The sequence below is a fragment of the Pagrus major genome, chromosome 18 (assembly GCF_040436345.1).
Source record: "Pagrus major chromosome 18, Pma_NU_1.0".
Classification (NCBI taxonomy): Eukaryota; Metazoa; Chordata; class Actinopteri; order Spariformes; family Sparidae; genus Pagrus; species Pagrus major.
Window position 1 is genome coordinate 17,131,112 of NC_133232.1, and position 15,353 is coordinate 17,146,464.

The window sequence follows — 15,353 nt, forward strand, 5'->3', positions numbered from 1 at the left end:
AGATAAAATAAAATACTGATGTAAATAAAATAAAATGCTGAGGTATTGAGGAGTAAAGGTAAGTGGAACATAAGGTGCAAGAGGATAAGGTGCAGTTTTATTGACAGTAATAATAATAATAATAATAATAATGATAATAATCAGTTAAAGTGCAAAAATTATTTGTGTGTTGTGGAGTGTGCATTATAAAGTCTGATGGCACCAGGTAGGAATGATTTCCTGTGCTGTTCCTTTAAGCAGCAGGGTTGAAGTGGGGTTGGTAGTATAAGCCGTCACCGGGAGTGCTGGAGTTAGTAGCATACCCTATTCTGCCATTGCTGGTACCAGAACAAGAGGATCCTGCTCTCTGTACATTCACGAGCAAACAGGAGTTCTGCGTCCTGATTGGATACAGTGGGCAGGGATACCAGACAATTTCTTGCATGAGCAGGGGGTGAAGAGACATGGGTTACTGACCAAACACTCTATAACAGTGATTACTGTTGGAATAGAGAGCTACTGTATGTAACACTTATTTTATTAAGAAAATATCACTCACAGCGGCTTCAATTTGTGTGAGGTGTTGAATGAGCAATTAATGGGATTAAAGAATATGCGTGTACCAGTCTACAGCACTTCATTTACACACTATTCTTCACACTTTTTTTTTTTTATTGTTTCCTAAGTTATTGATTCCTACATCCATATTCCTCTTACAGCTCGAGTGCCAGCTGCTGTATGTTCAGTTTATCAGGTGGCAGCAAAGCAGCCATGACCATTATTTGCTAAAGTCAGCTAAGGAGATACCAAATAAAAAAAATATCAGACAGAAAAATATCAATACAGATAAAAATCTGATAAGTCAAAAGATGACATGATGATTTTATGTTATATTAAATTGAGCACACGTCTTTATTATCACAAAAACATATGAATGTGTGGAACCAGGACAATGTTACTGTGTGTGTTTCTATGTAAATGTATGCTATATTTCCCTGTTGGTTTGTCTTCACCAGAATGTGAATGTCCCACTGAGACTTGCTTCCAGACAAACAGGCCTTTGACTGAAGAAGAAGGGAGCTTTGTCAGACACAAGCGTTGAGATTGTTCGACGCAGCGCAAGTGTGTGTGTGTGTGTGTGTGTGTATGTGCAAGAAAGAGATTATATGTATCTCTTTGAGAGAGAGAGTGTTATGTCTGTGAGGAAGAGATTGTGTCTGTGTGTGAGGGATTGTTCAGCACAGTGAGTGGCGTGCCTGTATATACGCGTGTGTGTGTGACATTGACTTAGAGAGGGAAAACAGGACAAGTGTTTGGTATTTCTGTCTGCATTTCAGTCTGATATCAACAGACAGGGAGTGTGTGTGCGTGTGCATTCTGTATGTGTGCACGTGTGTGTGTGTGTGTATGTGTGCGTTTTGAGTTGTTTTTTCCTGCTGCTGTGAGTCAAAATGGAAGCAAAGCGGCTCAAACGTACGACGGCACGTCCCACAGCTCCAGTTCACACGGTGAGTGACACTGATTTCCTTTCTAGCATTTCGTTTTGGTTATTTTTAGGCATGCTAGCAGGGTGGCTCCGGGGATGGTAATTTCGGTTGGTTGAACCATCACTGTCATCCATATCTCAACAATTATTGGATAGATTTCCATTGGTCATGGCCCCCAGAGGACAAATTCTAATGACTTTGGTGATCATCTCACACATGAGGTTGATAGTTTTGTTTTCAGGTCTCGAAAACTACAAATTGTCATTTGTTACAGAAATTCATGTTCCCCTCTGGCTGAATAGTAACAAGTTTGGTTAACCCATGGCCTTTCATCTACCACCACCTGGTGTCCTCTTGATCTGGTTAGCTTATACACAGCATCCCTCTCTGTAGCCTCAACTGCTATTGATTCTGCATCACAACACCTGCTTGGTTTGCATAAATAAGAATGGACAATGACAAATCACGCCGGTAAACTGGGTGCGAAAGTCCTCAGCTGTGACTATATTACAGCCAGCATTAGGTCACTTCCTATTGACATGATTACGGAAGTATGTTGAGTGTTGTCTTTAAAATAGTCTCATGTAAAGACATTAAGTAAATTATTTTGTAGTGATATTGATTTAAATGTAAATTCCTGGTATTTTTGTTGTTCTTTGTACCTTGAAGACTAATCAGGCCTTCTCATTACGGCCATGTTGGTTTATGGAATGTGATAGTATTACCAGCTGATCCAGTCACATGACCCGGTAGTGTGGGAAACGCTGTTTCACTTTCTCTCTCTGTTAAAACCCTCTGATGGCTACAATCAGGTTGTTTTTACTACCAGTACATTTTTTAGAATATTATCTGGAGTCAGAGTCCTGATGGTGATTTTCTAGATGTCAGGAACTTCAGTCTACAACTGATGCATCTGTCTATGGTAAATGGAGAAAATTATCTTACAGTACATTCTGCTAATAAGACAAATTACTTAAAAAAACATTTATTATAATAATCCTGGATAAAAGGAGAAAGGGGGGGCAGGTACTTAGTGTTAGAAAGCTGTAATGTTTAGTGCAACTTACATTATGGTAGCCTTACTGCACTTTACAATACTATCTCCTAACATTATAAAAATAAAACAATAATCATCGTGCAGCTTTTTGGCCGTGACTCATTGGTCTTTATGATGTGTATGAATCATCCAGTATCACTATAATGTTGCTATGAGTAGCAAACAGTGGAACAAATCTGCAGATCACATTTTTTTTCTCTATTGGACCTCATAAACATCTGGAATGTGACAAGGGGTCCAAGCTCAAACTTGCTTTTTATAACAAGCCATAAGTCACAAAAGTTGATAACTAATATCACCAAAATAACTGCTAACGTAGCTGCCGTTAGCTCATTAGCTCAGTTCGCTGTGCAGCTACTGGTCAGGACTGGTTCTGTTGACATCTCTAGCATAGAGGCTAGCTGGTTAGCATGCTAACTTCAGCATATCTCTGCAACACAATACATAGACATCTTTAACAGGTCAAAACTGATTTTGATATTCTATTGATAATTGTAGTTAACTTTTTAATGTTTTAAGCTAATATTCTTTCATATTGCACCTTTAAAGTCCAACAATGCATTTTATTTTATAAGCTTATCATATATTTTTGGTGTCTTAATGTGAAAGTTAGTACTAATTACAGCTGACAGATAAATATAATGGGGTAAAAAATACAATATTATCTGTGGGACTCAGAAGTGCTCAAATAATGACCTTATTAAACTTAGTGGGATTTTATGATTTTAATATAAAATTGCTCTCTATATATTTCTATAGAGATTCATAAGCTATACCTGCATGAATCATTGGGAGTTTATATTAACCTTAAAGGATTCCTATAAAACTGAAAATTCAGTCGTTATCTACTCAACCCGAGGCTGATGGAAAGTCAGGTGAAGTTTCGTAGTCCACAAAACATTTCTGGAGCCTCAGCTGCAGCATTCTCAGCAGACTTGTTTTACAACATAAAAAAACAACATAAAATGGCTAAAAAGTCTCTGGAAGCCCCAGAAATCCCAAATTGATTTGAAAAGACCGTATTTACACCCTTGTGCACCCACTTCAGACAGGGTGCTTGCTAACACTTTTAGCTAAGCAGCTACAGTGAAGATTTTTTGCTTAAAAAAAGGTTTAAATAAAGTCTTTTTAAATCAATTTTGGGATCTCGGGGCATCTGGAGGCTTTGACTACACTGTACATGTTGTATGGAACCAATTTATTTTGTTTAAAAATGCATAAAACAACCACAAAAAAAAAGAGTCCCCATCTATGTCAGTCTACTTCAGTTGTTTAGGAGTATGCCGCAATGCCGTTAAAGCTCCAGAAATGTTTTGTGGACTGTGAAACTTCATCCAACTTTCCATCAGCATGGATGTGAGTAGATAATGACTGCATTTTCATTTTCAGGTGAACTTTTCCTTTAAGCCACTCAAGATCATATTGTAGCATCACTTTAATATCTTCATTTATTGTCCCTGAAAGCATCCCTCTCATCTGGTGTTAATAAATAACGATTTTAAATCATTCTACATGATTTTCTTGTTGCAGACTTCTTCTTACATGCCTTTGTATAAAAAATAAAATAAATCTTGTAAATAAACTGATGTTCCTGTGTTTACAATGCTTCTCCCTTTAAGGCCACAGTCAGCAGCTGAAACAGAGCCCCGTCGGTATTGTCTCATCCCTGATCTCCTCCTCCCTCCCTTCCTTCCTTCCTCCTCCTCTCCCCTCCCTTCACTCATCCATCCGTCCGTCCACCCCCTCTCCTCTCCACTCACGCACACCGATTTGCGCATCGCCTCCTCCGGCATAATGACCAACGATTCCCCGGAGGAGGAGACCCGAGCTCCGGGCAGCGGCGGCGGCGGCGGAGGAGCAGGAGGTGGGAGAGGAGTCGTGCGAAGGAACCGAGCGGACGACAATGTCACCATCCTGACATCCTCCATGGATCTACAGCGAGTGAGCCGGAGCCGAGCCAGCAGCAGCAACGATGCCGCCCCGAGCTTCACATCCTCCGTGGATCTGAGCACCTCCTCCCTGGAGCTGAGCATCCAGACGCGGATCTTTAAGATCATCGTCATCGGGGACTCCAACGTGGGGAAGACCTGCCTCACCTTCCGCTTCACCGGGGGGAGCTTCCCCGACAAGACCGAGGCCACCATCGGCGTGGATTTCAGGGAGAAGGCGGTGGAGATAGAAGGGGAGACGATCAAGGTAAAGGCAACAGAGGGGCTGGATGTTGAATAGTGGTGTTTCCTCCTCCTCCTCCTCCTCCTCCTCTCTTTTTGTTGATCAGCTGCAGCTCAAAGTCTGCCAGTGGATCACACAGGGCCCATTCTCCCATTTTATCTTTAAACAAAACATTTTTATTTATTAGGGATATTTTTCAATTCAAACTGTAATTGTACATGTTGGAGACAGTCAGCATGTTGTGACAACAAAGGCTTTGTGTGTTCAGAGAAGGAAAACATGACAATGAAGCTCATCTGTACAGACAAATGGGTGTTTTGGGAGACATGTTTTTGTTTTTTTATGGAGAAATTCATATATTCTCTCAAATTGGAAATAGATGTTTTAGTATTTATTGTTTTCTTAATCTTAAAGAATTCTCAGCTGCGACAGGCAAACCTTACAACCTGTATTTAATCATGTGGGTAAACTAAAAGTATTAATCGATCAGGTCATCAACAGAAGATTCATCTGCAATTATTCTAATAAACAATTAATCTGAATTTTTCGAGTGGAAGAACGAACATTTTCTGGTTCTAGTTCATCAATTATGAGGGCTGCTGCCCTTCTTTGTGTTGTATGATGGTAAACTGAATATCTTTCGGTTTTAGACAATTGGTTGGACAACCGATGCGATATAAAGGCATGGTTTATTTTATATAGCACCATTCAGACTCAAGGACATTCCCAAAGTGCTTTACAGAGACATAGAAATGCATCGGAAATGCATTAAAATGCAAAATGTTAGAAACTGCATTGAAAAGACAATAAAAACAAACGAAGAAATAAATAGTTGCAGATAAAAACTTCATTTCAAAGACAACAAAAACAAAAGCAAGCATTTAAAGTCAATTTTCACTATTTTTAGCCATTTTTTGGACCAAACAATCTAATTAAGAAGATCATCGGGTTCATGAGTCAGGAATGAAAATAATCAATAGTTGCAGCTGATTCCAGGGGACTCAGAGGGCCTCCGTCCAGCTTTAGCATCTTTAATTTATTTTTAGAACTAAAATGAAAAGGTGTTGCCACTGTATAAAATGTCTTAGATTTGCTGACATTTCCTGTTTCAAACCCATAACTAAGACCAACCATCTTCTGTTTGAATACAATTTGTCACACTTCACATGAGTCACAACAGAGTCTACACAAGCAGTAGAGATGTGGGCTGTAGTAGTGTAATGGTGTCCTGGTACTCGCTCAATTAAAATTTAATGACTTCCAACATCCTTAGTGACGATGCACGTGGCAGATGTAGCAAAATGAATTTCAGTACAGCAGTATGATGAAGAATAATGAAAAATAATATTGTTCAAGATTTTAGTTTGACATTTACTCACATCTTTACTCATTAAATTGGATGATCTGTGACTAAATGTTGTCTAACATTCATACCTCCCCCCTCCTCACTCGGCCAGTAGGTGTGTGTGCAACCTCTATATCACACATACACATATGTGTGTAGGCTCCCTCCCCCCTCCTCTCTCAGTAGACCAGCCTGTCTGCAACCTCCAGATGCCCCCTAATGCTGACTCACAAACACACTGTGCGTGACAACTATTAGGTCAGAGAACATGAATCATTGAAATACTCTTCAGAACGCATTCACACAGTATGATGAGCAGTGTGAGGAAGCGTAAATGTCCGTCTGTTCGTGTGTTCATTTAAATTAATGTAAATAATCCTACAATCTACTGCAACCCTCATTCTATAAAAGTTGGGATGCTGTGTCAAACAAAAAAAATCAGAATCAGTGATGTAACACCTGCAGAATGTGGCTCGGCATTGTCACTGTATGTCGCAAAACCTGTATGTACCTTTCAACAGTAATGATGCACTAACACACCCCCATACCATCACAGCTGCTGGTTTTAACTATAGACAGTCCTTTTCCTCTTTAGCCCGGAGGACACTATGTAATAATGTCTAAAAATAACTTTAAATGTGGACCACAGCACACTTTTTCTCTGTGCCAGTCCATCTAAACTCTGGTTTAGAAAACTCGACAGCATTTCTGTATGTTGTTAATATATGGCTGTTGTTTTGCAGGGTAGAATCTTAACTTGCATTTGTAGATGCAGCGACGAACTGTGTTTACTGACAGTGTGTTCCTGAGCCCAGGCAGTAGTATCCTGTGTACAATCACATCCGTTTTAATGCAGTGATGAGGTGAGGGATCGAAGGTCACGGGCATTCAATATTGGATTTCACCTTTGAAATAAAATCAATATATATATCAATAAATACCGAATCGTTGGCCAAAGAATCAATACAATATCATATACATTCCACAACTTTGTGTGTATTTACAAAAAAAGAATAAAGTTTATCAGTTTGAACGTTTAATATCTTGAAGGGTGGGCGATCTGGCCAAAAAAAAAGATAAATAGTATAAAAAAATAATATTGAGATATATTTAATTGCAATCACGATCCATTTTCTCTATTGTGATATATTCTTCCCAGTTTTGAAGTGCCCTGTTGACTATAGCCACACATGAAATAGCTTATGAATTTCTTCTCAAAACACAATGCTGCATCAAAAGTAGCTCTTTGGTTCAAGCTCCTCATCGGTCACGTCGCTAGCCATGATGCATGTTGCATTTTTTACAGGATGCCACCTAAAGAAGAGCCATGTAAATGTATTTTGTCCAATCAGTGTAACCATCTGGTTAGCCACATAACTCTGTTAGCATATTGCACGGCTGAGGTTATGGGATGTTTTGAAGCAGAATCTCTTTTATTCACCTTAACAGTAGATTATGGACACATTCAAGATAAATCGATCACATTGCCTGGCCGCACCCCTACTTGTCTTTGTACTGCATTCAATTGAAAAAGGTGGAAAAGGATTTGCAAATGAATGCATTCTGTTTTTATTTACATTTTACACATCGTCCCAACATTTTCAACTACAGTTCGTTTATACTTTTTTTGCTGCCTTCAAAGCTTGTTGGGTCATGTTTATGATGTTGGTAGAAAACATCAAGATGAGGCAATAAGTAGAATTTATTATCTATATTAAACCTTTTCAAGTCATTAACTCTTATGCTGTACCTGTTGTCAGTGTTTTGCTTAAAGTGTGACCAAAGACATTGATTGGTCTCCTGTCCTTTTGGTCCAGGGAAACATGTCTTGATAACCACTGCTCATTCATTTACTGCAGCTGTAGATATTTATTGTCCCCAGAGGATGATCCCTAATGGTTTGTTGACCTTATGACCTTTCATGCAGTGCCACCATCAGGACACAGTTTCAACCTATACGGTAGTATTATCAGCAGCTAATGGACAGTTTGTCATGAAATGTTGTATTTATGCCCCCAGGGGAATTTGTCCTTTAATTACTAATCATCCTAGAAGTTTGCCTTGAGCACCATCCTCAGGACAAAATTAACGGGTCTAGCAGCATTTTGGAGGGTGTTTGTTATCCTGTTCAAAAGTCACGGTAGGATGTGATGAACACACAAACTAGACTTGAAAGTAAAGCTGAATTGCTGTATGTATTTAGAGATGTGACATGTCTGAGTATGAAGGATGGATTTTATTTTATCTCATGTCATATATTTTGACCGGTTGACACTGGTGGTTATATTGTGAGCCCTGAGGGTTTATAAGCAGACAGGTGTTTCAGATCAGGCAGACTCTGGGTCGTTCACTCCCAGAGAGGGAGCTCAAATCTTGTGTATTTGTGTGCGTCATCCCGGTGGTGATTTCATTGCCTCTCCAGTGGTGCAATATGGCTTTAAAAAAGGTTATGAGTCAAAATGTCGCTCACACTTTATATATAATAGGATTAACATATAATATAAATCCACTTACACTAAGACCAACTAACTACACAGATCCAGCTGAGTGACTCCGTTTCCTCTCCAGCTCTCTGGCAGGTCAATAAAAGAAGCACACAGATTGGCAACAGCAAATGTTATAAGCTGCAGAGGACTACAAATAGCAGTGGACTATGTATAGATGTGCAGAGTAAGGTGTCAAAATAATGGTCATGATTCTTAGGTTTGTGTGACAGCAGCTGACAGCCAGAATTCTCCCCACATGCAGAGATTTTGTCTAAATTTGACCGTCACAGTTCATCAAAATGGGACCCAAACTCAGACACAGAAGCAGGTTGTATAACAAAAATCCAGCTTTAGTGATGAGCTGATATCCAAGTCCAACGTAGAACAAAGGGGGGACACAGGGAACACACAAGGACTAGGGAACAGGCACAGGTACAGAAGAGACACAGGATGAAGACAGTGAAACCAATGAAGACTTAAATACACAAGGGCTTATGAACAAATTAAACAAAGATATACGCAGAAAAATGGTGGGAAAAAAGACAAAGACAGGAAGTGGATATTAAACATGAGGGTTAACTTTCAACATAAAACAGGAAATCAGCTGAACTAAAACTGAGGACAATGACAGTGACTGAATTATTTTGGTCTGACTCTTATTTCTTTTATTTCAGAGCTTTTATGCTGGTTTTGAAAAGCACAATTTCAAGTTGTTACTAATCCAAAATACTAAACATCTACACTGATGAGAGGTATATAAAGAATGCCTCAATATCATTTTTTGTGAGATCAGTTTTGTGCTCAGCTTGCTGATGAATTATTTGGGCCGAGCTTTGATGTTTTGAGCAGCATTAAATGCAGCATTCAGCCTCTGATGCTAATACCTCGGCTTGTCCATTCAAATGGTAATAGCAGGTTATTCACTGGTCCTTTTTCTCGACCCGCCTGGGCTGAGTGTTGGGAGGCGTCCATGTTGATATACAAAGTGCTAAGCTCACACAGGCTGCAGACACATTCAGCCAGTTGACACTTTTACTCTGCATTCTGACATGACTGAATTTTATTTTTAGGTGAAATCAATATCAGTACTTCTCTTGTGCAGAGCTGGTAAATCAAGCTCTTTTCCTCTGCAACCCTCTGGTTAAATCTGAACCATCAACTGCTGCAACCAGAAGAGTACAGTACAGTCCAGATGTCCACCACACGTGTCCTGGGGGAGTGCAGGGCAGGCTGCGTCTAGTGTGTATGCATTAGAGTAGTGGAATGAAGGGGGGGCAACAATGTAAAATGTCCTTTATCATTTATAAAGATGTCATTTTTCCATAATAAAATACACACAAGTTTAAAAAAAGAGAGAAAATCAAACAGGTTACTCCCCCACCACCACCAACCATGGTACAGTAAACAAGATCTTTTCAGGTGTACTATAGGATGGTAGTTCATTTGACCACTGCCTCTGCCTCTGGAGGAAGTTGTGAATTTCAGTTTTATAGAATAAACTGAACTTTGTGCTGTAATATGAAGTATTTTTTATTAGAGCTCAAGTTCAGACCTTGTATGTCTCCCAAAATCCAGACCTCCGGGACGGACTAGATATCAGTTTTTGTAGTATCAGAAGTTATTCTAGTTGTGTATTTTTTCTAAATTTTTTTCAGTTAAGAGTGTAAAATGTCAATTTCAAAGGAAAATGCCAAAAAAATTGAATCTGCCAACACTAGCGTGACCACCATCTACGTTATCCTGAGTGGAAATCAGCCTCCAAACAGAATCCGTTGTTGATTACTTGCTGTCCTGACAAGCTGGTTAAGAGGAAATGAGGAGCCAGCGGACGATAGTGGTGTAAAACACAACAGTCAATTAAAAAAATGTGTGAATCACTGCAACTAAACAGGTCATTGAACATTCAGAAATGTGCTTAAAAATATTAGGCCGATGGGTCCAGGAGTTTGTGAGATTAGCTGTGCACAGAATCACACACACGGCCAAATGCCTGATCCCCCTGAGGCTTAAGCCTGGTGGAGATAATTATGAAATGACTGTGCCAGGAAGTGACAGTGATGCAGGGTTGTTCTACTTGCTGCTCAGGTGCACCGGTTGAGGATTAAGGCTAACTCTGGCAGTATAATCCAAACAACTGTATTATTGTGTCAAAAAGCGCTGGAAGCAGACACCGGTATATTTAGCTGGATGAATTAGCTTGTGAGTTGTGGTGTGATCTGACAGGACTCACACTTTCCCTTAAAATATGAGAACAAAGCGTAGTCAGATCAGACATCGTAGACTAGAGCAATGAATATCACGCCAAACATTTGATAAACTTTGCTATATAACCTGCACACACTGTGGGAACGGATCATAATATGGCGTTTCATCTAGTTTAAATCACGCAATTGGGCATGAGATTTTGGCATACATCAAACGCTGTATGAAGCGCAGATTACCTGCCTGAGGTCTAGTTAATGATTAAGCAGAAAAGCCCGTCATGTTACAGAGTAGTGCTCTCTTGAGGCCCTGTAGTCAGGAAGATCCTAGCACTCTTTCCTGTTGACGAGGTGCAGTGCTGTGTTCTGGTTCTTGTTAGCCCTTATCAGCTTAGACAAGTCAATGTAGACACATTCATATTTCTTATTGTTTCTAATTAAATGAGATTAATAAAACATTTATAGATAAGAAGCTCGGATGCCTGGATGTTGTCACTCTGTTTGCTGCTATGATGAGCCAGGATGTTGTGAAAACCACCAACAGCCTACAAACTTGTACACAGTCTTAACTTCTAAAACACAGTCTCATCTCGTCTATCTCCACAGGTGCAGGTATGGGACACAGCAGGCCAGGAGCGCTTTCGTAAATCCATGGTGGAACACTACTACCGCAACGTCCACGCGGTGGTCTTCGTGTACGACGTCACCAAGATGACTTCCTTCCGCAACCTACAGACGTGGATAGAGGTTGGTAACTGGCTCGATAAAGGGTCAAATGAGGGCACTTTCTTAATGTGGTGCTGAATGTGTTGATTTGGCGCCATGAGCATCATCAGCACCAGTTTCCAGAGTTCACAATGGTTCTTCCCCGGGAACTGCTTATTAGCTGCGAGTTGACGCTGTGATGTTGCCATCACAAAGCGAGGTTTGCATCTCTGAATGCTAATGCTGCAGCGATTCTAACAACTGCTGTGAGCAAACCAACAAAGCCCCAACTGATCACTTAGGAAATGAATTATTCAAAGTGGTTTGTGTCGTTGTGTGTGTAGGAAACTTCTTTCCAATGTATGTCAAAATATTGCTACTACTGTATTGTTACATGTAGCTGTAGCTAACATGTTTGCCTTTGGTGCAATGCAAATGACCTCAGCATTATCCAAGATTTTTCCATCTTTACAAAATGTAACCACTTATTACTTCTCACGTTTGGTGTCATGATTGTCAGTTCAACACAGTTAGCCTCCTCCTTTTTGTGTTAGTAAGGAGAACAGAAGGATTTATTGTAGGCAACTAGTCATTCAATAACTCAGTGATATTGCAGTTTGTGAACAAGGCATGTTGTTTTTACATTGTAAGTTTTGAATTTGGCCAGATAATTACGGAAGCATTTTTAAAAGTTAAGTGTGTAGACAAGGTTTTAGGGGGATCAGAAGTGGAATATTCCTAACTATGTTTTTTATTTGTGTATAATCACTTGAAACAAAGCAGGTCCGCAGAGTCTGCCATGTTGCATGGCCATGTTTCTACAGTAGCCCAGAAGGGACACACCAAACACTGGCTCTGAGGAGGGGCCATTTGCTGCTTTTGGCATTTTTGGGGGTCAACAATCTGCAACTCCACTGCTAGATGCCACTCAATCCTATACACTGACACCTGTAGGACAAGTTATTAGTTGTAAAGGTAGTTTAACTAGTTGTTGTAGAAGTAAAATTAAGTGTGACTAATGCCATGTGAGCAGAATGGAAAGAATGGGACTTATGACTTAATTATGACTTAGAGACCCCCGGTGCTCGACCTGTACTCAGTCTTTTTGCCACAGCGGTTTGTTCGTAAATGCAGATATAAACACAGTTTGCAGGCTTTATACTAGCTCCTTTTGAATTGGCTGAACAGATTATATGAGCGTTAGTACTGGATTTTATTTATATTGAGCTGTTGGAAATGTGGCTAGGCAACCATTTTGGCACCAGCAGTTCTTCTCACCAAGTGAGACATATTGTAGCTGTCATAAATTATTTTTAATTACAGCTCGGAGGCTGGAGGTTTGTTTTTCCACTTAGCTGCTCATATTTCTGGTCACATATCATGAGAACATGTCCATAGTTTATAAAGTTTATAAAGCCATCATCTGTTGTGTTCCAGGAGTGTAACGGCCATCGGGTCTCAGCATCAGTACCTCGAGTCCTGGTGGGAAACAAGTGTGACCTCGTGGACCAAATACAGGTGAGTGTAAGACATCAGCACAGTAGTATAAACCTTTATTTACCTTCCTAGGTGTAATGAGAATGTATACTTTCTCAGGTGCCCTCCAACATGGCGTTGAAGTTCGCCGACTCCCACAACATGCTGCTGTTCGAGACGTCGGCCAAGGACCCGAGGGAGAGCCAGAACGTCGACTCCATCTTCATGTCGCTGGCCTGCCGCCTGAAGGCCCAGAAATCCCTGCTCTACAGAGACGTGGAGAGAGAGGACGGGAGGGTCAGACTCACACAAGAGACTGAAACAAAGAGTAATTGTCCTTGTTGAGGAAAAAGGAGGAGTGGGAGGCATAATGGAGGGGAAGAGAGAAGAGTAACTGTACATGTCGAGGAAGAGGAGGAGAGGGATGATGGGAGAGTGAGGCTGAGACAAGGGTCTTTTAAATTAAGTGCAACTTTTCTGGTTTAGGAGGAGAATTTGGGGGTTGAGGCTGACACTAAGAGCAGTGTGTTTCGAAGGAAGAGGAGGATGCTTGAGTGAGGGACTGAAACATCATCAATAATCTTGTTGTTGAGGATGACGACTGGGAGGAGAGGGGACGGTGAAGATAGAGAGAAAAGAGGATGCGTTTATTAGCAATTCAGAAATAGGACGATGTTGCCTTTTAGACTACAGTGTAGTGTAGAAATTCCTCCATGTATTCAAACATAGACAGACACTGAGTAAATACACTTTCACTGTGCCCAGGCAAACACAACAATATTAATATAGGAGTCATCTGGGGATCCACAACTAACTTGATCCAAGGCTGTTATTTTCTAAACCAGCCCTGGTTTGGTGTTTTTATCAGACGGCCATTATTAACGGCAACATTCTGAGGCAACGTGTTTGAAACTCTTAAATCACAATCCTACTTTTTGCTGCTTTGTCCTTATTGATTTTCATTCAAGCTGAAAGCAGCGTTTTCAAACATTTATCTACTGCCTTAAAAAGCTGCCTCTGTCTCGAGTATTTTACACACTTGACATAATCTTGGTGTATGCAACCAACCAAACACTCTGGCCGCCTCTAAAATGGAAATATCAACTATTTTAGAGGATGAATGAGACTCTTTTTTGTCTCAAAGTCTCAATATATCTGATGTCAATATAGGTTAATCCTTCACAAGTAGGACAGTTCACTGAAAACCACTGTGAGATGATGAACACATGGGAAAGATGAGAAAAGACAACGTTAATGTTGATAAAAAAGGGAGCAAAAAAAGTGAGCTTCCAGGTGAGCTTCCAGGACCTGTGCAGGAAGACCTTGGCAAGAAGGTTTCCTGAAAACGGACCATAGAGGTTGTTCGGCAGCATGTCACGTATCGATCAGAGGCTGTAAGATCCTCTTACCCTGATGCAGGAGTAATGCACCCTCCAACAAAGAAGGAGGAGAGAGGGAGAAGGCTACTTTTTCTCATCTAACCCTGATGTAAACAAATCCCCTCCACTCTTAACTCTTGGCAAAGTGGCTTATCCAGCTTTCCCCTTTGTGTGCAAATGCAGAAACATCTGATCTGACGTGACGTCAAGATAGCCAGTCAACCACAGCAATCCACATTCTGTAATGAAGGCGTTCGGTCTGTCTTAGACGATGTGCTCTCCACATCAATATCACTGCCGCCAGTCTCAGAGAGGGCAGGAAAGATGTAAGAAAACTGTAACCCCTGTAGACGTAATGGATATATTGACACTGCTGCACAGCCTGAGCCTGGATGTACGCTGTGAGTGGACTTAAGCCTGATGTGGTGTGTGTACAAAGGGATGAGTCCAAGAGTATCCGAGCCATGGGTGGCATAGGCTGCATGAAACGCTGTAGAAAGCCATATTCATTATTTACTGTGCACTGAGATGCAGTGTGCTTTACATTAAGACAGCTCCCAGGTGGGTTGTGGTTGAAGAACTCACTGTGCATTAGTCAGTGTTGGAGCTATGGGGTCTTTTTAATAAGGCGTTAGGCTGTAAGCCTCACTGTGATGCAGTCAGTTAGACATAGTGGTATACTCACTACATTACTTACCCTACACTGTACATTTTAAAAGTTGACTTTACTTTGAAAAAGTCAGGAAACTGATTACCTCATTATACCAGGTAACAGACTGTTAAGTTTGAGTTGTACGAGCTTAAAATTATTAATGTATTTTACCTGGTAATTTTGAGGTCATCGTTTTCTTTCTTTTCATCCATCTAGATTGTTTTGGTGTGGCCAACTTTTGCAGATATTGGCTGTAGACATGTCTGTCTCCTCTACAGTATATAAAGTACATACATAAAAAATACATTTGGAAAACTTAAAGGTGCAATATGTAAGAATTAGCCTCAAAACAAACAATACCCAAAACAAACAGGGGGCAGCATAACACCAGAGTAACCGCTAACTGCTGCTTAC

The 15,353-nt window shown here is 40.5% G+C and overlaps 1 protein-coding gene across 1 annotated transcript; it reads left to right on the forward strand.

Moving 5' to 3' along the window:
• Window positions 1-4,317: 4,317 nt before the first annotated feature.
• rab33a (RAB33A, member RAS oncogene family) lies at window positions 4,318-13,253 on the forward strand. Its single transcript, XM_073486700.1, has 4 exons — window positions 4,318-4,719; window positions 11,334-11,474; window positions 12,870-12,950; window positions 13,029-13,253. Exons 1-4 carry the CDS (start codon window positions 4,318-4,320, stop codon window positions 13,251-13,253), a joined length of 849 nt encoding a protein of 282 aa, XP_073342801.1.
• Window positions 13,254-15,353: the final 2,100 nt, after the last annotated feature.

Coding starts and splice junctions, on each gene's coding strand:
- rab33a (XM_073486700.1), top strand. CDS start 4,318: ATGACCAACGATTCCCCGGAGGAGGAGACCCGAGCTCCGGGCAGCGGC. Junction 4,720..11,333: donor TAGAAGGGGAGACGATCAAG/GTAAAGGCAACA, acceptor CTATCTCCACAG/GTGCAGGTATGGGACACAGC. Junction 12,951..13,028: donor ACCTCGTGGACCAAATACAG/GTGAGTGTAAGA, acceptor ATACTTTCTCAG/GTGCCCTCCAACATGGCGTT.